General features: G+C 35.0%; 1 protein-coding gene and 1 long non-coding RNA gene across 6 annotated transcripts in view; both read right to left on the bottom strand.

The window, feature by feature from the left end:
- LOC119079158 (dachshund homolog 2) overlaps positions 1–26914 on the bottom strand; it is an 87481-nt gene that overhangs the window by 16730 nt on the left and 43837 nt on the right. For 3 of the 5 annotated variants that reach the window (XM_037186972.1, XM_037186973.1, XM_037186976.1), the window contains 6 exons: positions 18310–18446; positions 10589–10790; positions 9721–9780; positions 5901–5974; positions 5348–5533; positions 2659–2925 (listed from right to left, as the gene is read on the bottom strand). In XM_037186972.1, the coding sequence (XP_037042867.1) occupies positions 2659–2925; positions 5348–5533; positions 5901–5974; positions 9721–9780; positions 10589–10790; positions 18310–18446 (926 nt within the window). The remainder of the gene's footprint in view (positions 1–2658; positions 2926–5347; positions 5534–5900; positions 5975–9720; positions 9781–10588; positions 10791–18309; positions 18447–26914) is intronic. The other 2 variants (XM_037186975.1, XM_037186977.1) reach the window with 1 other exon arrangement.
- Positions 19527–26802, bottom strand: LOC119079160. Its single transcript, XR_005088122.1, has 3 exons — positions 26791–26802; positions 25549–25554; positions 19527–19662 (listed from the first exon to the last, which is right to left on the bottom strand). It is a non-coding gene; the product is annotated as an uncharacterized LOC119079160 (long non-coding RNA).

Raw genomic sequence — 26914 nt, 5'->3', positions numbered from 1 at the left:
TCGTTTCGTGTGATAACACATCGATTTATTAGATATTTTTCTGATATAAATGTCAAATTTCTGTGGTATTCTAATTATTGATTCTCGTTTGCCGGTTATTTAATTGGAAACAGGTGATATTTGAATATAGTTCCAATGATTGATTTATACGATTAATAAAAACGGAATGAATAAACCAAAAACGAAATATTTTTATCCGCAGAAAAAACAACCAACCAGCGCAGAAAACCTAATCCACAAACACGTTTCTTTTTTTTAATGAAATTTCTTTTCACTCCGGTTCACCGACGGCAAATTAAGATAAGATTTATAAGTTAAAAGGAAGTTTCGCATTTAATCATCGAATGATTTATCTAAAATAGGAAAGAAATTTACGATAAAACAAATTCCAGTCAGCTATCATGCATCGCAAATACACCGAGCTTTCGAACTTCCTTTTTTTTGGCAAAGTTTCAAAATTTATAGAAACTTTTTTATTTCAACTTTTAAAGTTCGTTATAACGTTAAGATATTTCGGAGGCGACTATAGCAGGTGTTTTTCATTGCATCTATTTTCGACAGACAGAGAAAAACGGTCGTGGATCAAACAATTAATGGTAAAGCTTGTGCTCATGGTGCTTACGACGAGGCTTGAAATTTAAATAGTTTGGCGATATGAGACAAACATGGTGCAAGTAAATAGGAACGTAAAAATTTATCAGAAACTTTTTTTTATGAAAATAGAGTTTGTTGTATTCAAGGTATAAACAAAAATATCAATATGTTGATAACTTTAAAAAGGCTCATCTGTTATTGATAGCGATGACAGAAATGTGAAAGAGCTGTAAGCATGGCCTCTTATTTATAGGAAAAATCATGAGATAACAAATGATGTAAAAGATTTGAATATGAAACTCCGGAATAATTTCAACAAAAGAAGTAGTAGACGCAATGATTGTTTGGCAATATGTCGCCGTTTGTATATTATTACAGAAAAATGATGAACAAATAGAGTCCCGACAACAACAGCAACAATACAACAGAATAGATTCTGATTATTTTATGATTTTTGTGGTTCTTATATGCCCGACCGCATCATTACCTAGTTAGCGTATATAATTAATAAATCCCAAATGGTTATTTTACTCGTGCGACTTGCAAGAAAGTTCATCATTATAAATCATTAACCCGTTACATCCAAAAGTTTATAATTTTTGTGAAAAATGCTTCAAATTGTTTTGCTAACACCAAACGAATTTAGACAGGTAGATGCGTGAATCCACCAATATGACCATATGTTTGGCGGTTTTTGTGGTCAGCTCTTATTTGACTTTGAATGTAAAGCCGACCCGACAATCGTATTCAAAATTGTTACCATGACGATTTTTTCAGCACACATTTTCGCATAGGTAAATAAGAACGTGTGGTGTCCACTTGTACAACGTGATGCACAACGTGTTTGACAATTGATTTATCAGAATCCGTGGGGTAATTTCGGGAGTGGAAAAATGGAGCGATGGCTTTGCTTTCTGGTCCAACCACTCGTTTCTTAGACGATTTTCTTAATCGTTGGCGTTTTGATAGAACTTCGGTGAATTTTAGGATTTTCTTTGAAAGATTTTCCAATTTTCAGATGATCTTCTACATTTTCGAAGGAGATACTTTCGGCCACATAATTGCCTCGCTGTTTTCATTTTACAGAACTTTTTAGTTTAATTTTCTGTACAGGGAATGTCAGTGATATTTGGACATGAATTTGATTCAGCTGTTTTTCAGCTGATCCGCCCATATAAACAAAACTGCTCACTCACACGGCTTTATATATGGTTTTACCGCTATCGCGCGAGTGGATGTACCTATTTCATCCGTATTATAGATGTATAAGCACTTTTCTTGGAGTGAACCAACTGAAGTACACCTGAGGCAAAATCATGTCTAAATTTCATCGACGTCGACTGAACTATTAAAATAGCGATATTGTTATCGGAATACGACATTTGCGACAGATACAAAGTATCTATAACTTCTTGTACAACCTCTCCGTTCCGAATTCTCGTTTTAATTATTGACATGTTAAGTTCGACTGTTAATTATTATGATAAATTGTTGTCATTGCTCAACGACAACGAAAAAAGCAAAAATCGATAAGATCTTGCGTCACAATCCAATAACACATATATGAACGCAAGCCGCATCGTAAACAATGGCAAATACTTTATTAATCGAATTCATTTTTCTCTTCATTTTAACTTGCCACCGTATTGTTTTTGTAAAACCATTTTACCACTCGACACAACATGCCAGTTTTTAACAACTAAATTAAATCAACGGTGTCATTGCTTGCACACGCTTTTAGTTATGCGGTATAAAACTGAAGAACCAAACAAGTTTAGTATTACATTAATCTTACGAGTGGTTGGAAACGACCGAAAAATAATACGAAAAAAAAACAGAGTCAAAAGATCTACATGACAAGATAACCGAGAAGATATTTTAACGAAAACAACAACTGATAGTTTTAACATTTTCATTCTGTAAACGGGTGATACGTCGTGTATTCATTTTGGTACATAATGCAGCGAGTCGCCGGTATAAAATGTTCTTTCAGAAAAGTAAATATATTTTCCAGCCACATAGATGGAATGTAACATTAAAAGCATTTGACAGCCAATAACTCACCTTTCTCATAACTAATCTGTCGCTCTTGTTGTCGGGCATTGTCCGCAGCAACAGTTAATAAACTTTGGATGTTTCGCAGCAACGTTTCCGTCGATGATAGATTTTGTTGATCCGGACCGGGTACCGATGACTTTGCACCACTAGCCGCCACAGCGGCTGCTGTCGCTGCCAATGACGAATAATTTATTGCCTGCTGATGAGAATCTGAATTGGGCGCCGATGTAGGCTGCTGTTGAATAGACATATCACGTTCGGTTTCGCTAAGATCTGGAAAATTGAAAGTTTTGTCGAGATTTAGTGGATTTGTTGTTTTGGTTTTATTTTGTTGGGGTTTTGTTTTAATTAGCCGACAGTTGGTGCGATAAGTGTTGTAGGTGTGAGTTTCGAGGGTTTTTGTTGAATGAAGATTTTTCTGAGAAAAGTTTTCTTGACTTTCCGGTTTCCTTAATTTTTCAATATTCAGTAATTTTTTTTGAACTCAAGAAAATCGAAAAAATTTGAGAAAATCATTCAAGTTTTCTCGCTTTCCAAAATATTCTCGATTTTCTTAAAATGTTTTAATTTTCCCGAAGTTTCTTGATTTTCCCGGACTTCGGCCTTTTTTCTCGATTTTCTTGATTTTCACGAAAGTAAGTCTTGGTCTTGGGTAATTTATTGCTAGCTTCTGTTGATGATATTCTTACAATCACGAGAATGGATGCTTCTTCTCAGGAAAAGCGAATTTTCTTGACCTTTCTGAAGGATAAACGTTCAATGTTATCTACGAGATAATTCTAGAAATAGTTCAAATTCAGGTCATGCAAAATTTATTCAATCGACCTATAGAGACCGAAATATTAATGGTCGTATAGAAGGGAACGTTTCCAAACTTAAATTTCTAAACAGGTCAACATGTCTCCATCAAGAATGACATTTTAGGAAGGACTTGAAATCTGTTATCGATAACGATGACAAAAGTAAGCAGTCAGTTCTGTCTGCTGTCGCTTTTTATTACAATATACATATTGTACAACTAACGCAGTACAAGATTTTGTATGAAACACTGAAAAAATCGAAGTAATAGATTTTTGTCGTCTGAAAAAGGTTAAAATTCCAATTTCATCTATAACTGTTCAACTGATCCACCACTGAGAATTATTTTCACATACTTGTTGACCTGTTCTCTTAGTTAAAACGTATTGCTAAAGAAAATTCTGTATAAAATTGGCCGACACGACTGATTAACATGGCAAAATTGTTCGCTCCATTGTGTACATCGAAACCAATTAAAATTCTACGAGATTTTCTGATGTGAAAAAATCCGTAAACTCTGGACAATTCGATCGAACAATTGAAGAATCATCGTCATTAAACTATAATATCAGATCGAAGGTCGAAATGAATCTGTCTATTTTGACCCCGAAACGTTTTTCGTTTCTTTTTTATTTACTTCAATCATTCAACAACAGTAACATCGAACGTTCGAAACGTACCCGATCACTTAACCTTTTTAACAGAAACCATTTTTCATATTGATCATACCGAAGCGATCATCATCATCATATTATAATCCACATCGCATTTTCCTCTGTACATTTTATCTCTCGTCTATGAATAAAATGCACAATATATATAAAAGGCCAGCGACCGATGCAAAAAGAGACTTCTATAAATCTAATTAATTGATCACGTATTTAAGTAATTTCGATAAATTGCCGATAAGCACCCCTCTGATCCTCCACATACTGAAATTGTTTTGTTTCTGAACGTATACACAGAGCCCAGACTTAAGATATCAGTGATCGCTTTTTATGTTATTGAAAACATCATGTTGATCAAATACAGAGAGAGAGAGAGAGAGAGAGAGAGAGAGAAGAAGAAAAAAATCGTTGCCGAAGACATGCTTTATTGATGGAGACCATAAATTTAATTTATAATGCATAACTCTCTTCACTTGATCATCGCCTGTAAATAGGAACATCAAAAGGTTACAGCGATCGGTTGAGTTTTTACTTTATTTTTTGTTTTGTAGTACAAAACAAGAGATTCCCGCACAAATTATGATTTAATAGAATTTCTCATACGATACACATCGAAAACAATATTGTTAATTCTTTGCTAAACGGCATGGATATGTATGCCTGCACGAGATGGAATCCCCGGTATTTTCGATATATACATATGAAAACATGGAAAATTTGTTTTTTTTTATTTTTATAAATAAAATTAAAAAAATATTTGTGTCGAGACCTGTTGCAACATCGACACACAATTTGGCATCCCCTGCTAAGCCAACCGAAAGGTTCACTTTACACTACGAACAATAATATAAGCCCAGGCTCTTCGTCGTCGTCACGATTTCAAATTGAATTAATTTTTTTTTTCTCGGTTTGTTATGTGTGTTCGGCCGTTCAGGTTGAAATTTTCATTTGTATGTGGAGAGATCGATTTAATTAATTAACAAAGATCACGAACATTATATTGTTTTGCCATGTGAATTAATTGAATTTTTTTGTTATACTTCTCTTCATTCCTTTAAAAGTGTGTTGCGTTACGTATGCATTGGCATAATATATGAAATGGTTTTACGAATTGAAATCGAAAAAATGTTTTCAATTTGCCACTCAACAAAAAATTTATTGAAATGGACAACATGCAAGAGCAACAACATCACTTTTAAATGAACATAATACACACACGGGACACGTACCTTCTTCTTTTTCTTCTCGTTCATCAACATCGGATACATTGTCATCGCTGATATTTTCCTCTTCGTCACGAATCGATGGCGGTGGCGAATGACCTTCACTTCGGTCGCTTTGATCACCCGTACTTCCTTGGTCTAAACCACCGGATTTTGATAGATTTAGCACAGGACTGTGTCCATTTGATGAACCTGTGTGTACAGCGGTAGAGAGAAAATTTTTGATCATCGAACATTTTTGCAATTTAATTTAAGTGTCGGAGTGGATCGGGTCGACCAGATTGGGTGTGACCCAATTTTGACCTGATTCAATTTAAATATTTTGGGTCGACCTGATCGCAACCTGACGCCAGAAATGCTGAATCAGGTCGACCTGTTCAGGTTGACCTGAGAGTTGCGGAAAATGACGAAAATCACCTAATTAATAAGTTCAACCTGATTTATTTGAGGTCAGGTTCAAATTGAATTTGTGATCGAACTGAACCTAAACTAAATTTATGCTTCAGGTTGTTCCATAAAGACTACCCAATCCGTTCCATAAAAATGTAAATTAACTGACCGTTTTGTGAACTGAGATCCCTTGGTTTCGGATCTATACTATGACTCCGTTCGTCTCCTCTTTCCTCGCGTAATCTGTGAATGGCAATAGAAACATTGTCTCATTAAATTAGAACAAAAAATTTTAGCGAAAGAAAAACAATCAAAAAATTCCACCAAAATTTCAATGTAAATCTCTTTAAGGCACAACCGTTGTAATACCAAAAATAAATCAATATTTAAAACGCAATATCGATTTGATGTTGCTTTACATTGTACAGCATTTACAGCCACCTCATACCAGTGTGTAAGCGACTTTCTCCAACCCCTTTGTGTATAATAAAACTTGCGGATGACTAACCTAACGTACGAAATTTTCCTTAAAGGGTATATATGCGAGATGCTTAAAATGTCTAATTTTACACTGCTTAGGCTTATTATTATACTCTTGTGTTGTACACAAGGATGCAGGCATGAAATTAACTTACTCTTCGATAATATTAAGGCGGCAAGATTATATTTTCGATATTTTATTCGAATGGTTAAAAGGAGATTAGATTTTGTAGGGTTGTGTCGATACCGTGATGGGTTTTCTTTCTTAATGAAATATAATGTTGATTACTATTACGCCTACCAGCAATTCATTTTCAGAACGAATTTTCATTAATTTCAATAAATTTAAAGCTTCCGTAGATCACAAAACGGGATGGGAACTGGGAATCATTTCCAATTTTCAATTTCAACACACAAGACAAAGATTTAGGCATTCACTGCGTCACATTTGCACAGAGCAGTGACATACTTGTACCATCAAAGAAAATCAACATTTTATACTGGAAGAATGGAATCACAAAAAATTAGCTAATGACAAAACGATTCCATTGGTTTCGTAAATTAGTTTTACATCAGGTACCCCGTGACATCAGTGACACTCTGAAAGCCTATTTGAATCTTTATTACGATTACAATCATCAAATTTGTTACCACGGTTACTTCGGTTAAAATAACTTAACAAAATCTATTACTTCAATTGCTTAACATTTATTTTTATATATAATAACACACAAGCAATGGCTTATTGATCATTGTTTCTGTCGCTGTTGATAACAGATGATTAATTTAGTAGCCATTTTCCATTGACGTTTCATCATCAATCGTACAAACAAAAATATCAGAAAATTGGATGCAATGTCCGATGTATCTTTTATATGTAAGAGTTCCGAAGTAATTGTGTAAGATTCCCCTCGTTATTGTACAACGAAAGCTGAAGTCATTATAACGAATTAAAGAAAGGAATCGTTGAAACACAATAAAAAAACCAGATAACATCAACACACTGCCAAACTCCCCCAACTTAACTCTCTCCAACTAGAACGTCTAATTGATCAATAAAATTCTGATTTATGCAATCTAATTTGGCAATAATTTTCGCAGAAAAAAAAGCCGTAGCAGATACCTAATGTAGCATCCATATTCGCTTTCACCCCCATTGCATTTGTACCCATAGAAAAAATGAAAGAAATTATGGCAGGACGAACAACAACTGGGTACAAAGGACGGAAGAAAAAAAATATTTAATTTTCATTAAATTCCCATTTAAAATGTTCGAGTTCATTAAACTCAGTTCCTACCAATGATTTTCGGAAGCTTGCAAAAATATTGAACCCAATAAACAGTACGTTTCCTGTTTACCGAAGCGGGGACAATCAAGGTTAATGTCAGACGGAAAAACAAAAACGTTTACAACTTAATTAACAAACGTAAAAGTTTCCGAAAGAGCTGTCCACAGACTCAATTAGTCAGTGGGTGTAGATGGGTAATACAAAGGTGTACATTTTTGATGCTAGTCATCCCTTCATGTAAAAAGGCGCATACATTTTTCGAGGGTGAAAATGAAAATGGTACAAAAAAAACCTTTCCCTATCCAACCTATCCGACTGCTTGTATGCTTTTCTAACAGGAAAACCTACACTAACTTTTTTCCGACAAGCATTTTTAGATTTATGGTTTTGTTGCAAAAAGGTTTATTATTTTGTGTACGCAATACCATACCGACAATGGATATATGTATCGACATCGACACATCGCCAACAGTATAGTGTTACATTATATGAGTTGCCCTACTGACTTTGTTCATTCTGCTGACAAAAATGTTTATTGTTTTGCAAAGTGGTGAAAAAGAAATTGTGGAAGTAATTTAAATTAAGCACAATGGGGTTTTCAATTAGACAAGAGCTCCGGTTCGGTGTTGTTTTTTTTCTCCATTCGTTCGCCGCATTTTCTGTTTCGGTTGGATACGTGTTGTTACACGGTTTTTTCCTGTGTAGTAATATGCACTTTTAGATTTGGTTTTTGTAATATTTTCGATGGGAAATGTATTTTCTGTTTTGCTTATACGGACACGAAACGGTTTCGATAGCGCAAAGTGTATGAATATTTTTCGGGGGTCGTGTGGCATGTGATAATTTGGATGAAATTTTTCGGTTGCTTTATTTTTAAATTGTTTTTTTTATTATCGTGTGTGTGTGGATTCGGTTCGCTGGATGAAAGAGTAATTTCATGCAAATTAGAGAGGTGTAAGAAGATACAAAACAAAGATCCTTTTGAGAAGCTTTCTTGGGCGATTAAATACGATCTGTTTGGACATACAATGAGCAATGAGCACTGATGAAAACTAGGATCAGGTTTCTGTGAGCATATCGTCTTAACTACAGCTCGTTAAGCACAACAAGCCCAGGTGCTTGTCTTCCAAAGGATTCAGCCCACTTATCCTATCCTATACTATGAAGTTTCTTGAAACAAAGAGAAGTAGAAGATTTTGTGACAAACACCAGATTCTGTGCCAGATGATTGAGTATTATAACGTAATATGTTTGCCGTTTATATTAGATTAAAATCTACCTCGCTAACACAAAGGGAAAAGCCGGAAAATCCTTTCAGAAACGTTTAGTCATCTGTTATCGATACCGGCGACGAAAGTAAGCGATACTCTCTGGTGAATGTTGTCTTATATATCAAAACCTCTGCTAGAACTAATGAAGTAAAAGATTTTGTACCAAACCTTGATGGATATTTTCAACAAAAGAAGTAACAGATTGCATGATATTGATGTTGTTGATGTCGATGGAATAGTCTAGTTTAAGTACTTAATTTAACACGTAGGGGATAATGCTCGAGCAGGCACTGTAGGCACGCCGGGAAGTGCTAAAGGAGTCGAGGAATACCTCCAAATAAATTTCTAAAAATAAAAAGTCAAATTTTTGATTTTTAGAAATTTATTTGGAGGTATTCCTCGACTCCCTTAGCACTTTCCGGTGTGCCTAAAGTTGCTAAGTAAACGTGCTAAGAAAGTATTTGATCTGAAAAATTTGAAAGATGTTGGCGGTGCCATGAGTCACTTTTTAAAAATCTGTCAAGCCTGTTAGAATGTATTCATCAACACCTACGGTAAAACATTCACACCCCGTCACCAAAATGCACAAAAATTGAATCTAAGCAAGGTGCGCGACAACTGGCATATAACTGTACAATATGCATTGATGCATTACAAAGTTGAATAAAACAAATTCAATGAAAATTCGAATTATTAATCATTAAATTAGCTGCACTCTCTCATCAAAATGTGTCAAAATATTTACTTTAGCGAAATGTTCAGTCTACTGTCGACATGCTCCTGTGACTTCATCATCATGTCTCAACGACATAAACATTAAAAATAATTCGTGCGTGCACTCCAAAATCAACATGCTGACATTTCTGTTTAATTGATATTTGGCACAAAATGCATTGCCACTTAACATTATGACTCGTTGAAAGAGAAAAGGATAAAAACGTTCGCTTACCTCTCTAAATGTTTGACTATGTCCTCATAAGCAGCTCTACAATTTTCCCATATACCAGATCTGTAACAAGTAGTTTACAATATTCATCAAAAACGAACACCCAACATTATACCAGTCTTGCAGTAAAATCGATTAAGCAAATTTTGTAATTGAGACAAATTGTAGGAGGACCGTTCCACATATATATTGTATTATGAAGGGCACTTTAATGTTCATAATATTGCAATCACATACGAAATTAACCCCTGAACCGTAAGGCCTATCGATATTACCACACACCATTACCAATTGTAATTGAATCGATGGGTCTTCATTTAAACCCTCCGTTGAATTAGTCTGAATGTATATAAACAGAATGTTACACATCAATAAAATGTGTGTATGGCTTGCGTTTCTATCGAACCGTTGAATTATATCGATTCTTCGGAGACACACAGAAAGAGCGTGTGTATGGAATAGAGTTGGTAGTAAATATAGTTCGACTTAAAATCAACGAACGTATAAAAAAACGTGAAATCCTCAACTCAAATTTATTTATTTTTCATTTGAGTCCATTAAAATAGAAATAAAAAGCGAACGAGTTCACTAAATGGCTTAATCGCCTATTGTGATGTCATAATCGCATGGAGGATTTAAAATGGAATAGTTTATCGTAATCGGATAAAAGAATTAAATTAGAGAACAAAATAACTCGAAGAGTTCTGTGTCACTAAAACCACTTTCCGTTCCATACGACATTCAAATGGATTTTCGAATTGCAGCCAATTTGTCCTACTTTGTCGTTGCATGTGCCAACAATGTGAAATTGCAATGTAGTTACGTTTTCACATTCAATTCACTTTCAATCAAAAGAGAAGAAATTGTTTACCTGGCTATTGCATCCATTCCCGGCATTCCTGGTTGACCTTTCATCATTGTACCGTCCGGCCGGGTCATGCCATGAGGTGGTAGTCCAGGACTCATCATAGCACCAGGATGATGATTCATTTGCATGAACTGCATATGGTTTAAGTGAGGTGGTGGGTTATATCCGTTAGCTAAAAGTGGTGATTTCTCTAGTCGTGACATATCTGCAAGAAATGAGAAAAAAAAACGAATTATTTTCAGTCTGTCGAAAGAACTATTTACAAATTAATCAGAACGAAAACGTTTTGCTAGACATTAAAAAACGACGAAAAAAAGAAATGTTTCTCTTTCTCATCAATACCAGCCCATCCCATCCATTAGTTAAATACCATAATCAATGAAACGCTAACGCCGAATTCATCGAATGCTTCGAATATTTTGTAGCATCACCCAATTTAATGTTTATCACACACAAGCTAACGATCATCCAAACCAAAATAATCGTCCAAAGACGATCGGAATCGACAAACATCTTTAAAATAATACTGAAATCGATGTCCAACGATCGAATGAATTCACATTGTATTATATACGTATATACAACAACAGGCAATCAATAATCGCGAAAATGTATCATTTTATAAAACGATTGTGGAGATAAATACGATAATTACTTAAATTCGAAAGCATTTTGAGTTCAGAAGGTTTTTTTTTTCCTTTTCTTTATTCAATTTAATGATCGGAGAGAAGACTGACCCGAAACACATTGGAATTTTATAGGTTTTTTTTTGTCAGTAATTTACCTGCTTCGGGGCGAGAATCTATAGTTTGATACGAGATACAAGGTTGTACTTGCTGAAGCATAGTAAATTTGTAATAATACTAGGAAGGGTGGCTGGTTGATGTGGGATAGTAGTAGGGTTGTGTCTTCATGTGAGATAGATTCTATTAAAAACTTTGCAGTCCAAGGTCCAAATTAATTTTGAATGCTCCGAGTCATTTAATGACCTACAAGGTAATGCATCCTATCGAGCTAGGTCAACCTGAAAATTTAAGGTCTGGTCATTAAACGTTTTGATCTGATTATGACCTGAAACCCGACTCAGTTAATTTCTTGATCTGTCAGTTATCAGGATGACCTGTTGACCCGAAACATCATCTATCGTTCTTCTTGGAATGGACACAAGCTCGGTCTAACTCTAACGCAACGAAAATTATTTACAAATTTCCATTCAGCTGATTCAGGTAAAAATCTAAAATTCAGATCAGGTCAACCTCACCTGATCAAACGACAAAAACTTAACCTTTGTCATTCTTTCAAATTCATGGTACTACCTCAACACTCATAAAAACGTATTGGAACGCATCACCTATAACGAGTAACTTTCTTTGCCTACAGTCTCCAGCCAATGTTAAATGTCTCTCAGAGCTGAATTTTTAGTTAAACTCGGAATTGCAGGTCAGATCAAAATTCCCAGGGCTATTCCCAGCCTAAATTTTTAGATTGGAAGATGTGGCTATTCTAGCCAGAAAAATCCTGCCTTAAATTCTGAACAATGGCTTCTCCAAGAAAATTTTTCCTGTCCCAAGCTTTACACAGTCACGAAAAGGTGTATTTTCGTGGCACAATCTGTACGTGTTGTAAAAATAAAACCAATGTGTAGTTCACCACACAACCTGCTATTATTCAGCTTGATTTATTTTGATTTCCTTTTTCCATCAAAACCAAGAAATTAAGCAAAAACGAACCAAAAAAATCTTGTAAGTAACAAAATGTGCACTAAATATTTGTGCGTGTTTATCTATGCTCCATAATCGCAACAAAAAAAAACAGACCAAGACGGCACATATATTTTCATAAAAATGAAGCGTTTATCGCCTATCAAGGTGGTTACTTGATAAAGAACTGAAATGAACGAAAAAAAGAGGAAAAAATTACAGAAAATTACACAGAATTTTTCTGAAAGCCACCGCAGACAACGAGCAAACAAAACGCGAAAAGGGAGAAAAAAAAAGTTATTATTAAATGCATTTCAATGAATGTAACTGACATTCGTAATTACATATTATTTTGTGTTTAGTTTTCGTTCATGTTGCATTCATTCCGACTTGTTGTTGTTGGATTGCTTTTTTTCAATTCGAATTATAAAAAAATATGAAATGTTAAATAATTGTTTGCATTTATAAGCATTTTGTGGTGAATTGCGCATCAACGATAACATAAAGGCCAGAATGTGGTCAATGGTGCAGGCTTTTATGCCATATTTTAGACGGAGAGCCAGTGTGCAATTTTTGGCACTTATCAGGCTGGTGTAAAGATGGTTAATGCAATGTGAAAAGCTGCATGGCTTATGTTGGATAGGTGCGGATATATTTTAGCTAAAATGATTGTAATGTTATTCAAAACAAAGATATTAATAATCATCTGTTATTAACAAAGACATAAGCAATGTAAGATGATCTCTAGCATTTGCTATTTATATAACAAAAACCTATAGTAAAACTAAAGAAGTACTCGATATTAAACATTACATGATACGTACAACAAAAGAAGTAGTAGATCTAATCGATATGATGGTGAATATCTCTGCCGTTTATAAAATGTAAAAAACACATTCTTTTGTTGATAGTACAAAATCAGTCACACGAGGCGCGAAAACTTGAGAATATGTAGAAAAAACCTAAAAACTTCTCTGAACATTTTAGAAAACTAAAAAAATCCTTTCTTAAGAAAGTCCACGAAATCGAGAAAACAATCCTCAGAAAACTAAGAAGAAAATCCTTGGAAATCCAAGAAAATCCTTAAAAAGTAGATTCTTAAAAATGTATGGCAATCCTTGAAAATCCAGCAAACACAGTAAATATAATCCCCTTGAATTCATAGAAAATCCACAGAAAGTTATTTTAAATCCTCAGAGGATTTTCTTTCTGAAAATCCCTATGCGTTTGATTGTTAGGTCTCTTCTAACAACCAAAACAAAAAATCGCAGAGAATACTTTTTCACCTTGCACAAAAATGTGCGGAAATGTGGTCACAGGTGTTTCAATCCGTGACCAGCGACTAGGGACGGAAAAGCTCGTCTGGGCTCTCCGTCTATGCACATGTGGATTTATAAAAATTTTATTTATAATTGGGAACTACAAGAAATATAAAACGAGAATGAACAGTAAAACATTTTATTTCGGAACAAAAAATGGGAAGACGAACAAGAAATTATTACTTTTATGATGTTAAAGGTGTGTTATTTTAATAATTTTTATTGAAAGTCATTTAGCGCCCGTTCATGATGTATCAATGAATATTAAAATGATTATTACACCGAAGAACGCACGTTACAATTTAATATTATTTTCCGTTTAAATTTCAATTTTTTTTTCTTTCGTGCATATCAGTTGAGTATAGCTCGCTTACAGCTTTTTTCCCAAGCCGGACATTTTCCGAATGCCATAAAACAGTCAACACATAATTCAAATTCAAACAAGAAGTCGCGATGCATGTTGAATGTAAAAAGTTGTCTATTAATTTATTTGTACATCCAACCCTCCCTGCTGAATACACTGCGACTCATATTATTATGAAATGTCTACTCATATTTTCATGATAATTGTATATTTTGTGAATTAACAACTTATGGAGAAAAAAAAAATTGATTTCGAGGTATAAATAGAAAGCGCGCACATCTGTGTAAACGATGTTAAATATGTTACACGTGTCATTATTTTGATTGGTACGTATAGATATGGTATTGGGGATGATAAAAATGTAGTACCAACAATGAATGAAATGTTTTTTCTACTTCACCAAATTTAATTGCTACCGGAGGCATACATCGGTTATCAGTCTTTGATTGTCCAAGATAAATACAAAAGTACAATCGCATAATTGAACAATTTGATCAGTTTCAAGCAAGACATGACCACGTCAACTACTTCATCAATTAACCAATACTGTCCATTGATAAATCCTTTGTATCCTTGTCGAAAGTCGTACAAAATGAATTCCGAGTGGAAATCAGACTCAAATTTATACAGGCAACGTCAGTGAAATGTAGGCATGAATATGCTTCAGCTGACTTTCAGCTAGTCCACTCATACAAACGAAAGTGATTGCACATTTGAAATAGTTACATACACGCCAGTGGTAGCGGTAAACCCGTATTAAGAGTCTTTATTAACCTGTTACAGACGGCAAGCATAAGACCGGTATTATTATCGGGTCTACCATCGATTGATTTCAAATCTTGTACTTCATTTTTTTAACACGCAGTTTGCTATATAAATTACCAGCTTGTAGTTATTTTTGTCGTCGTTGTCGATAACAGATGAATAGTCGTATGTTACAGGTTAAGGCCAAATGAACAGTTATATTAATATGAGTGGACCAGATAGGATCGGAAAAACATATGAAGGAAATTCATGCCTTTTCGTTGACACTTTTTCTGTATACAGAATCTGTATTACAGATGTGTGCTTCTAAAGTTTACAATCTGACAATTCTGAGTAAGTTTGCTTCGTAAAATGTCAGACTCTAAAATTTGATTTCGTTCTTTAAAGAACGGATCCTTCACTCAGGACAACTTTTATCTTTCTAACCAATATACAACCAAATACTATGATACTTTCGCACGCTTGGCATCATTTATGGTCAATACCGAAGTAAATTTTTTAACAGAAAACATTTGTGTAAATACCTAAACTCTTGCACTCTTATGGTGGCTCTCTCCTGTACACAAATCAAAAATACAAGATGATCAAACTCTTAAACAGTTAGTCATCTGTTACCAATAACGATGACAAAAAATAAGCAATGAGCATTGACAACAGTTTCGTTATATTGAAAAATCCATGTTAAAACTAATGAAGTAAGAGAGATTTCAACGAACATTAGGAAATAGTTTAAACAACTTAAATAATAGATTGATTATTATACCGTACCGTTTGTAAAGGCACTATGTTGATGCAGACGCAGCGAATATCTATCGAATGCTATCTTTGACTAAGTAAATCGATCGATTCGATTCTTTGAACGTAAATCCAGTCGAATTGAAGTCGCGAAGACCAATAATCAAACTTGAAATGAACTGCGGGGTTTTCAAAGAATGGTTTGAATACCCAGCCCATTTGCAAAATATTATTTAGTAAGGTCCTCTACTGAAATTAGCCTTTATCCTGTAGAAAATGTATAATAATTGGACATTATCATCTGTTAATCTGTTATCGACAGTGGCACAGTGAAATAAGTAATATACACTGTCTGATGTAGTCTTATTCATATCGATTACATGAATATTAAATCAAATGAAGCAAAAAATTTCTTATCAATCTGTTGAAAATATTCAGATCAAATGAAGGACTAGATTCGAAATTCATCCTGGATATGATTGTCATATGCTAAAGGCTAGTAATGCATGAAATAAATAGAAAACAGCATTTTACCAATGCCTTGTCCCCAGCAATGCATAAATGTCGAATACAAACTTCGAGTTCACTTTTAACGAAATCAAAATCAGCCAATAAAAATTTAAAATTGTTGCAATAGATTCAAAAGGGTAAAAATGCTTTTCATCATTTAACTCAATTTGATTACAAATTACAAAATGTTTGCTCAACTGCATTTTCGAAAAAGAACGAAAATGGACTTACGTTACATTTGAAAACAGTTAATCATAACATTATTAATGCACACATCCCTTCCCGGCATGTACCTCTTTTATCCACGACACGGAACTATCAAACAACCCCAACAACAATATTTAAATTGCCTAAAGCTAAATGAAAAGCAAATATATTCTCATGAAAAACTTGTTATTAAAAGTGTATGTGATGATTAAAAACTGCTGTACACAGTCGATCGTCTAGCATCCGTTTAATACGTACGGAATAAAAGGAATGTATCGAAATCGTAATATTGTTATTGTAACAAAATTATAGTAAATTCATATTTTTTAATATCAGAAAAATAGAGACATCTGCCCTTTGTTTGTCTGTGCGTTTTGTACAACAGTTCTCTCGCAACAATCAACAAAACTTTTTTTTTCTGTTTGCCTACAATAAATTGATAAAATGCTATAATGGTTGATTCGCTGAAAAATTGGAATGAGTTTCTGAATTGTAATTGGAGATATAATAATAACAAACCGTCGAGATCGATATACTATATAGAAATAGGAATTTGTTGTAAAACTTAATACCAATAAAAAAAAACTCGTACGAGTGCTGCACTTACGCATTACATGTATGGATGCTTTTGTTGTTCGAGGCGAAACCCTGATTTTTTTTCTGCCTCATTCGCAGTTATACATTTTTTTTATGTCTAAGTATCAGAACCAAATCGCAACATATGGAAAGCGCGCGAGAAAAATTATTTTTTTTATTTAATTTCTTTTTTGATTAGGTTTCGAACTACTTGATAAAGTATTGGATCGTGATTGTTCAAAATAAAAATAAAATAAAATTGAAAGCTAGGCCTCAGTTGTATTATGTTATGAAGAAAAAAGGGTTTATGATGCAACCGCAACCAATTTGTGAAGACGTTTATCATGCGCATTTAATTCAGTGGATGCAGTGAAACATTTCAGCGTCGTTTATTCATCGAAGACCTTTCACCTTTGAAAACAGGCAAATTTAGATTAAGTTTTGAATATAAGGATCGAGAATTAAACGAAAATTTTTGGTTCCACACTGCCCAGTTATTTACAAAACAGATACTTGAGGTGAACAATAAATGGTTTTGTGTTAAACGTACGGCCAGAGCCGAACTGACTCAAAAGATGCCCTCGGAGGCTACACATAATTTGTAAAAATCTCAAAAAGTAAAAATTTTCATCAAAAATACGAAAAGCCCTTCGAAAATCCCCTGAATTTGCAGCACGACCAGTATAAGCCTGACTATACCTACAGCCTAAATCGAGCTGAATAATTTTTATAATAAAATGACCATCTCAATAGTCAGAGGTTTAAGTACCTTTGGGGTCCGTAGTCCCTCTCATCTGTGACTTAAAGACCACTTCACAAATCCGTTGTCTTGAAATAACTTATCGTCTGTTCCCGGTAACTATGACTAAAATACGCGACAAGGCGTTTGGCTAGTGTTTCTTTATACAGCAAATAGGTTAAAACAAATGAAGTAAAAGATTTTGTATCAAATATTAAGTGATACTTTGAACAAACGCAGTACTAGATTTGTTGAGCATGTCGCAATAAGCTTTTGAAAGGTTACAACAACATCGTTTCATTATCTTGACTAGCAATTTGTTCTTAAGCACCGAGACATAATATCACTGGACACTGACCCAGGGCCGTATCTTTCTGACCTTATTTCATCTGTTAATTTACATTCTTTGAAAGTATATTAGGTTACCTTGAGTACCTTTTTTTAGTAATTTCAGGAAATTAAGTTCTTTACTAAGTTCCCAGAACTATTGAGTTTTGGAATTTAGAGCATTTTGAAAAATTTAAAGGATTTTCCAGAGATTCGATAATTTCCAGAATTTTGAGGATTTGAATAGTTTTGAAAATTATTCCAATTAAAAAATGATACACGACTCGGACGGTTTCCTTCACACCTACTATAATATTCTCAAAGAACGTTACCTTTCACTACTATCATTCATTACATGTCAACGATGACAAACTATTTTGTTTCGAATCAAACACAAAAACCATTCCGTCATCACTTCAATTCAATTTAAAAAAAGAAAGAAAATAAAACAAACACCTTGCGTGATAATGCCATTGACTTACCATTCAAATGTCCATTTTCATAAGGATAATCGCCATTGTCGAGCCGATGTTTTTTCAATTGCGGATGATGTGATAGATGACTAGCAGGTAATGATAGTCCAACAGGTCCACGTTTTGGCGGTCGTCCAGGCCTGGAGCTGCACAATAGTAGAGAGTTACTGAGGTTAACAACGGGTGATGTTAGTATATAAATGGGTGAAGAATACATATGAGCCCACATACGAAAAACATGATTTTCGGTATGGGTAAGTACATGGTAAATGGTAAATACATCAGTTTTGTTCAGGATAATGTTCCAATATTATGTAATCAATTTTCTATCTATAGATAGTCAGCGTGGTAAAATATTCCTGCATGTATGCAGTTTTATCAAGTGTATTATATGGTGGGAATGAATCAATATTCAATTAAAGTTTTGAGTTTCGACAGAACGAACCTATTATAAACCTATAACGCTCGTTTGAGGCAAGCAAACATTGATAATCCTTGTTCGTATTCAGTTTCTACTTTTTCATATAAAATGAAGAAGAAAATACTTAACCGACCCCATTTCCATACATTTCTATGCATGTAGTACATCACAATGTATGGATGTTGTTTTCCGTTGTTACCGTAACACGAGATTTTATGGAATTAATATTTTAAGGTAAACAATAGGATTTCACAAATTGCAATCACTCTCACAGATAATGTTTCGGTTAAATCTGGACTTATCGTTGGATGAGTTTGGCTAATGCTTTTCCGAACAACAATGGATTGATAACATAATGTGAATGTTCGTAAATCATAATCGTTCATTGACAGTCATAGAAACATGTACTGGTAGCTGACTACATAAGTATACTTTGATCTGTTCATGCCTTCCTAACTCAAATTAATTCTAAAAGGGCCTTCACTCCACCACTTAAACGAAAGTATTCTTAGCTTAGGTTTTACAGCGATTGTTGAAATAATGATCGTCTGCGCAATAAACACGAAGGATCAATATGTGAACGTTAGCTTCGGCTGTAGTTTAGGCAGAAAGTTTCATCCAAAAATGAAGTAGCACCTTCAGTCGTTCAATCTCCCAATGTGTTCCAGTTCGTTATAAGTAAATTGTGGTCTCAGCAGCCTCAACTGTACGAAACCTCTTCTAACTTCGTATTAAAACAAATTGTATCAGCCTCAACCGTTCGAAAACTATGCTAACTTCGCATTGTACCGGCACCCTCAACTGTTCGAAAACTGTGCTAACTGTTCAAAAGCTGTGCTAACTGTTCAAAAACTGTGCTAACTGTTCGAAAACTGTGTTAACTGTTCAAAAATTGTGCTAACTGTTCGAAAACTGTGCTAACTGTTCGAAAGCTGTGCTAACTGCTCAAAAACTGTGCTAACTGCTCGAACAGAAACACTATTAAAATAATTTGTACGCACAGCCTCAACTCAGACATTACGTGCTACTTGTCTGATAGAATAGCTTCACAAATTCCTTAAAATGTGCAAATGAAGAAAATGTGTTACGCAATGAATGCCTTCTGTGCATAAATGTCATCACTTCCTACAACATTACAAAAGTATCTTTCAATTGAACAGAAGGTTGGCAAAAAAACGCAACACAAAACAACAAGAATTTTTACTTTGTCATCGTTTACAAAAGCAAACACAATGCTTCCTTACCTTCCAACAAACAAAAATTAAATTCCCATTTATTCACCTTTTTGCACGCACACACACACACACATCCGAAATAAAACACAATGACAGAAAAATTCAATTAACTCATGCATGAAATCTTCATTGTGAATACCCATTGCGACACCTCATTCAGTGTTGAAAAATCAAACAAGTACCACTCGTAAGAATGACTGAATATGTGTGTTTCCATTGATGTGTACGGATTATATATGTCATCCACACCATATGATATCTTCCCGAACATGGAATCTATCATCAATGTTGTCTATTCGCACCATTTGCACCTTTATTGTCGGGCTATACCTCATGAATGATTATATCATTGAAAAATATCCAAAACTTCTAAACATAATGCGATACACATAGAGAGCAAAAAAAAGCCCTCGAAGGATTATCTTTTCGATGTGTATACCCGCCACTCCTTCTGATTTCTATTATTTCACCATTGAGTACGATCTATTATCATAGATTCAATTCAACGACTCGGAATTAGGTTACAGTGTGAGAATTTTTGTTACATTCGGCTTTCAATATCTCCCTTATTTGGCACAACAAATTTTTTTTTTCTTGATATTTAATATCAAACTTCTATACACAACACCGTCATTATAGACGGTACACACTCAGTCATTTTCGTTTCAATAATTTCAACAACAAAACCTCCATTAACGGTGACAAAAAATGATAATAATGTAACATTGAACAATTAGCAGCTTATTACGGTTTGGTACATTTTCGAATAATAAAAATGGAATTTTATGTGTTTTTTGAATGGTTCCATTGGTCCCATGGTTTATTCATCGATGAAATAAAATATTTGGGGTTACAATGATGTTTATCAATGTTAGTAGGTTGTGTTTGCCAAAAGTATTAACACCGGATAATTGCTACGATGCTCTCCCACCCCATTCGCATTACATCTGGTGGAAAGTTTGCGGAAATAATTCATAATCGGAATTTGGTGGCAAGAAAAACAATGGATTTGTTCGATGCTTTTAAGGCCAGGCTGGCCATACTGGTCAGATGACCTTTCACATCTTTCTTCGAATTCCTTAATTTGAGCCTCCACATCAGGATGTATTCTCAGGAAGTATAGAAAAGTAGTAAATGTTAAGACGAATGAAGTAATAGATTTTGCATCAAACATTTTCGGATATTCTTTGTACAAATGAAGATTTAAAGTTTTGCCGACATTTTTGTAACGGAGTGAACGGATGTTCATTCATTTTGGTTTGTTAGCAATAGCTATCAAAAACCAACCAACACATCTTGGTGGTCCTTATTATGCTACACCAACTTCTGGGAATTCAGAAGAAGAACTAGCGTGACAAGTTTCAAATTCTGTGTCATGCTATCCGTGTTCAGTTCTAATAACAACAAGAAACAAAGCCAGAGAAGAGATGGTGATGATTTTCAGTATTTGCATAATTATACCAACCGTACAAGGTGCAAGTACATGTAATTAAAGTAAAACAGAGCGCATCTCTAATTAAATTTGCATATAAAAATGAAATGTGTAATTGCACCGTCGCTGTCGACGTGCCTTGTTGCATTAAATAGAAAATGATGACAAAAGTAACGATCAATATTCATAAAAGAAAATTGTTGTGTACATTCAATTATTCCAGTAGCTAAAAATAAAAAATTTAATTTGCAATAAAATTAAATAAGAAAACATTTTCATTCCATCCCGGATGAATTATGATTCGGTGCGCTTGTTTGATGTATAAAAATATTATTTTTTTTTATTTCGTAAAACTTTTAAATCAGTTTGTGAAATAAATAACGAAAATACAATAAACCGAAAGTGTTTTTGCGGTTACAATTGCATGGAAAAAAGAGAGGCAAACAAAAACGATTCGGGCAAAATGTCTTCCATGAAAGTCATGCTAATGAAATTTTGATTTTAAAACAGTTGCGAGTGGCTGTCCTATCAGTTTGATGAACACGAATCACAACATTTTATTGCTTCGTTTTTGTGTGCACAGTCGGAAGTTCGTGATCTTGGACGTTTATGAGTCGATTTACCATAATGATGCATAGATGTTGAGGTGATGTATAGTCAGTTTTTGAATTTAATACATCTGAGTATGGATGTTACAATGTCTGTTTGAGTGCGAATAAATTCTATAAGTGATCACTACTGATAAGAGGTCTATCGGGTGAATACTGTTTACTATAAGATCAATTTTTGCTTGGCGAAGACATCCTGGAATCCAGGACCTAAATCATATCATTAACTCATACCCACGCACTTCAAGCACTTCTAAATAGTGTACTGAAACGGGACAGTGTATCGAACAAAGTTTGGCAATCAAAATCTGGAAAAAAAGTTCATACAAAATAGTATTCTATTTGGCAGCTGTCACGTGTCACTCGAAGCACTTTTGCAAACACCCAATATTTAGGAAGGAATATAGTGGAGCGGCCGATAGGATGAATGAACTTTATTGTTTCCATGCTAACATCTGCTATCTACAACGACGACAAACAAGCATAAGTCTTTTGTCTCTAGCCAGGGTTGTCTTATATAGCAACTTTTATGTCAAAAAGAGTGAAGTAAAAGATTTTGGTTCAAACAACGAGAAATAGTTTAAGCAAATGAAGTAACAGATTTAATGATTATTTGGCTTGTTGTCGTTGATTTAAGATTTTAATGCAAAGATAAGTTTAGTTTTCCGACAGCACCAGTATCAACACACAGAACACGTCATAAAAGTCATATTTTGTCAATGTTATGAATTTATTGACTCCATTCCAATGCGGCTTTCCACATTAGTGTCCTTTTGGCTACACCGAACAAAATCGTGAGTCAAATTAAGAGATTAATAAGCTTAGGTCTTTTGTAGGAAATTTAGCAACAATTTGTTCCTATCCAAACGAAGTTCTTAGATCATAAAAGGTGTTGAAAGACATGTTCCGAATTATTCCAAAGAGGAAATAGAAGGTAAAATAAACGAAACCCATTACGACAATCATCAATCTACCCGAATTCTTCTTTCTCCTTTTTCTTTCTCTCTAAATTAATTCGATTTTTTCTTCTTCTACTTGTTAAAAAAAAACTCATAACGCTACGAAGGCGCTTAACTATTTGCTTTGGAATAATAATTTTTTTTTTCGATTTTTACAATGTATTCAATAGAAATTGCCGCTGCACATTTCAGTGATTGATGGAAGTGTGTTTCATATATATTTATTCTTGAATATGTATATGAGTCGACATAATCTCTTCAATATGAATATCGATACAAATTCGTGCAGTGAATAAAAAAACATTGGATAAGTGGACCCGTACGGTAACGTTTCGAGAGACTCTCCATTCTTCAACTCGTCTTTTACTAACGTCCTCCTTTCTTTATCGGCTCTATTCTTCATCTAATCTCTTCTCCAACTCCTGTCAAATGATTTTGTTAAGATTTTTTTTCTTGTTTATTTCGCCCCGGAGATCTAAGCTACATTCTCTGTCCATTCTCTCAGAAATATTGGCACCAGTACCCTAGCTCACTATCTAAACCTATTTTTCGTGCGTTGGTTGAATAGTTCAGATGCCTAACAAATGAAACAAAAATCAGTTAAAATCCACTCGATTAATATGCAAAATGCAACTAGGGCCGAGTAGTGCTCACTCCAATAGCTCTATATCACGACAACCTGAACCAATTTTCATAAACTTGTTTTTTCCTGATTCGTCAATACCTTTCATTCTATGTGCTTTATGTAGTTGTATCATTCATATTTAGATAGAGTCGAAGATCCCTAAAACATATAGGGGTGGCAGGACATTTCTATACGATCAATATCGTCAGAAACGAAATTATCATTTTTTTAAAGATATTATCGTTTTTAGAGGATCGTTCTATGTGAAAAGATTGTGGACAATAATATCGTTTTTTGACAAAGAAATGTTAAGTTGGTACACATGGGGCGAAATAGAAGGAACATGTTAATGACAGCTGGCATATATGGTAGAGAATACGAGAGAGTTTCACACTAAATTGATTAAGTTCTGTCCCATAGGTGCCAGCTGTCATTCGCATGTTGCATCCAATCTGGTCGCATGTGTACCAACTTAACATTTTTCTATTTTTTGAACGAAATTATCATCTAAAAAGCGTTATTATCGCTCAAAAATCTATATTACCGTTTTTTAAGCGATATAAAACGATATCATCGTTCCTGACGATATTGACTGTGTAAAAATGTCTCCTCCTCCACTTAGGCAGCCTTAGTTCAGAAAAAGCCCGGTTGAAATATCCTCCCACTCCTACTTCTTGAGTATCTTTCAGGCAAAAGAAAGTTTGTTTAAATCTGTTTATTTTTACTCGAGTTATCGCGAGGACAAAATCGAACACAAATCTATAAGACCTTGTACCGGTACCGGTCTAAAAATATAATGAAAGAAAGAAACTCTGAAGTTCTTCTTTATATATTCGTCATTATTGATGAGATATTAATTATTTACTAATTTATTACGAATATGAAGAAAAAAAAATCTTTTAAATTCTTCTGTTGTTTGATTTTGACTGGTAGTTTCTGGCTTTTTTTCGATACGTTACAATATCAATGTTGTGATACAAAAATACCGATTCGTATGCGTAACAAATTTTTGAATGAAGACGCGGTGGCGCCTTTTTGAATTTGGACGTTGAACAGAACACACGCACTCTTCGTATGTGCTGTGACTCGATTTCTCTCAATTTTAGTTTTTGATTCTTTTACGACCGCTTTGTGTGTAGAACGTAGCAGTGAGGTTAATTGATTCGTGCTAAATTGAAATTTTCGGTGCCGGCAGTAAATCTTTCGAATTGTAGTGTAGTGAGCGTTTGAAATTAATTCTTTCCGAATGGTGTGCTGAATTAAATTAATCGAATCGAATTCCTTGGTCGTTTCATCTGGTGTATGCACTTTGTTTTCACACGAGGTTTTTACAGACAAAGAAAACAAGAATCCAGAAACGTTTTTGGAATAGATTTGTGTGTTTTTAAAGCAACCACGGAAGGTTTTTGCAGATAAACTGTACGCACGAGACAGCGGTTTATTGCTTCGAAGGAACGAGTTAGTCTCTGTTCTTATTATGTAACGTTTTTCCTTTTGTGCTTGTCCCTTGACCACGTTGTATAACGCCTTTTGTTACCTGAGCTAAAGCGCTACCTCACAGTTGACTGATCTTTGTGCCTAAAAATGAATTTGTGTCGCAAATGTTTCACGGCGATCAATTTTACGAGCAGGTGTTTTTCATGAACGAGCATGGTCGGCTTTATATATTAATTTAAAGAAAGGCCACGTTCCCAGTTTCTGTTCATACTTCTGCCTATAAGAGAATTGATTGTTGTCGTCCTTTTGTTTCGAAACTTATAATTCATTTTGTTAGAGCGCAAGGTTTGCAGTTAAAACCGGTCTCTCTCGAGACTCGATGTGTATGTGTGGGATTAGTTCGGATAATATGGTCTATACGACGGTAACAAAGAGCAAGAGTAGGGAATACGGAATGTTTTTGTGATAAGGCCGAGTAGATTAATGTTGTTCTTGAGAGCAAAAATTTCGTTTTCGTTTTGTGTTGTTTACTTTTTCCTCGTCCAACTCCAACCCCCCGCGAATTCATGACGATGGTCACTGAAAGGAAAACATTTGGCGCGAATATGTGTTTCTTTTTGTGTCGTAAATGCTGCAGTTGTGCAATTTACAACTAAAACGTGCTTTTCGCTTAAATTCTGTCTTCAGGTTTTTCCAAAAATGGACCACGCTCCGCTAAGTGATAGTGATTCGGTATCAACAAACAGTGACGCCATTGACATGGAATGGGATGGTTACACAGCCTACATGTCAGAGAATGAGATTGAATCAGAATTGGCCGCGTTACAACAGGAAGAAGAAAATCTCGAAGAGCACAACAGCACGGTTATCGAATGTCCGACGACTCTTACGGACGAACCCCCGGCCACACCGAAGATTTCTTCGGTTGTGGTAACACCGGCGGCAAAACCTAGTAATAAGAAGGACACAGATGACTACAACAGCAAGATGAGAGTACGTCCGATGGTGACTAGAGACAAATCCCCGGCCACACCGAAGATTTCTTCGATTGTGGTAACACCGGCGACCGAACCTAGCAAAAAGAAGGACGCAGTTGTCCAAAATGGCAATATGATCGAACGTCCGACGGTTTCTAAAGACGAGCGCCCGGCCACACCGAAGCTCTCTTCGATTGTGGTAATACCGGAGCAGTCTAGTCTCAGAAAGGTCGGGAATCACGTACCTACTGCGTCACGTGGTAGAGAGTTCATTAAACTGAAAAGTAAACGTAGCAAGAACGGGTCGGCTAAAACGAAGGCTGGTAAAGAGGATGGTTCCTTAATAGCTCTCCTATCAAAGGTGACAATGTCAAACAAAGAAAGACTCAAATCAACCGAACCGAATATGCTGAATTCTGTTGTTACGCCTGCTAGTATAAAACGGAATCGTAGTGCAGGTTCCACACCGGAAGAACCAAAGAGAATCAGATCCACCCAGAACCTGATGGCAAAAACAACTCTGAATCTCAAAGTATGTACCGCAGATCGGCCTCCAACCGGAAACGATTTAAAGGAGGTGAAACGGTTCTTACAATCTGAAGTTCAGGCATCGATCGACAACGGGGCCACGTTTATCCCAATTTTCAGTGATCCGTGTACAATCAGAAATGACGGAGTTTATTTATACTGCGCTGACACAATCTGTGCAAATTGGGTTTTCGACGTGGTGAAGAGTAGAATCGGATCCGTTCCTGGCAATCTCGTAGTGCTACCCCACGAGACGCCATTGGAGTACAAACTGGAACATATCATGATACGAGTAGTCACGTGTATCCCTACTAGACTACCAAAGGCGGAGATATTGAAAAATCTAGCCAAATTGAACATGGACCTAGACACGGAAAAATGGTGCATTAAAA

The sequence above is a fragment of the Bradysia coprophila genome, unplaced genomic scaffold (assembly GCF_014529535.1).
Source record: "Bradysia coprophila strain Holo2 unplaced genomic scaffold, BU_Bcop_v1 contig_297, whole genome shotgun sequence".
NCBI classification, from domain to species: domain Eukaryota; kingdom Metazoa; phylum Arthropoda; class Insecta; order Diptera; family Sciaridae; genus Bradysia; species Bradysia coprophila.
The sequence above is the reverse complement of the archived record's forward strand: the minus strand, read 5'-3'. Positions and strand labels throughout refer to the sequence as shown.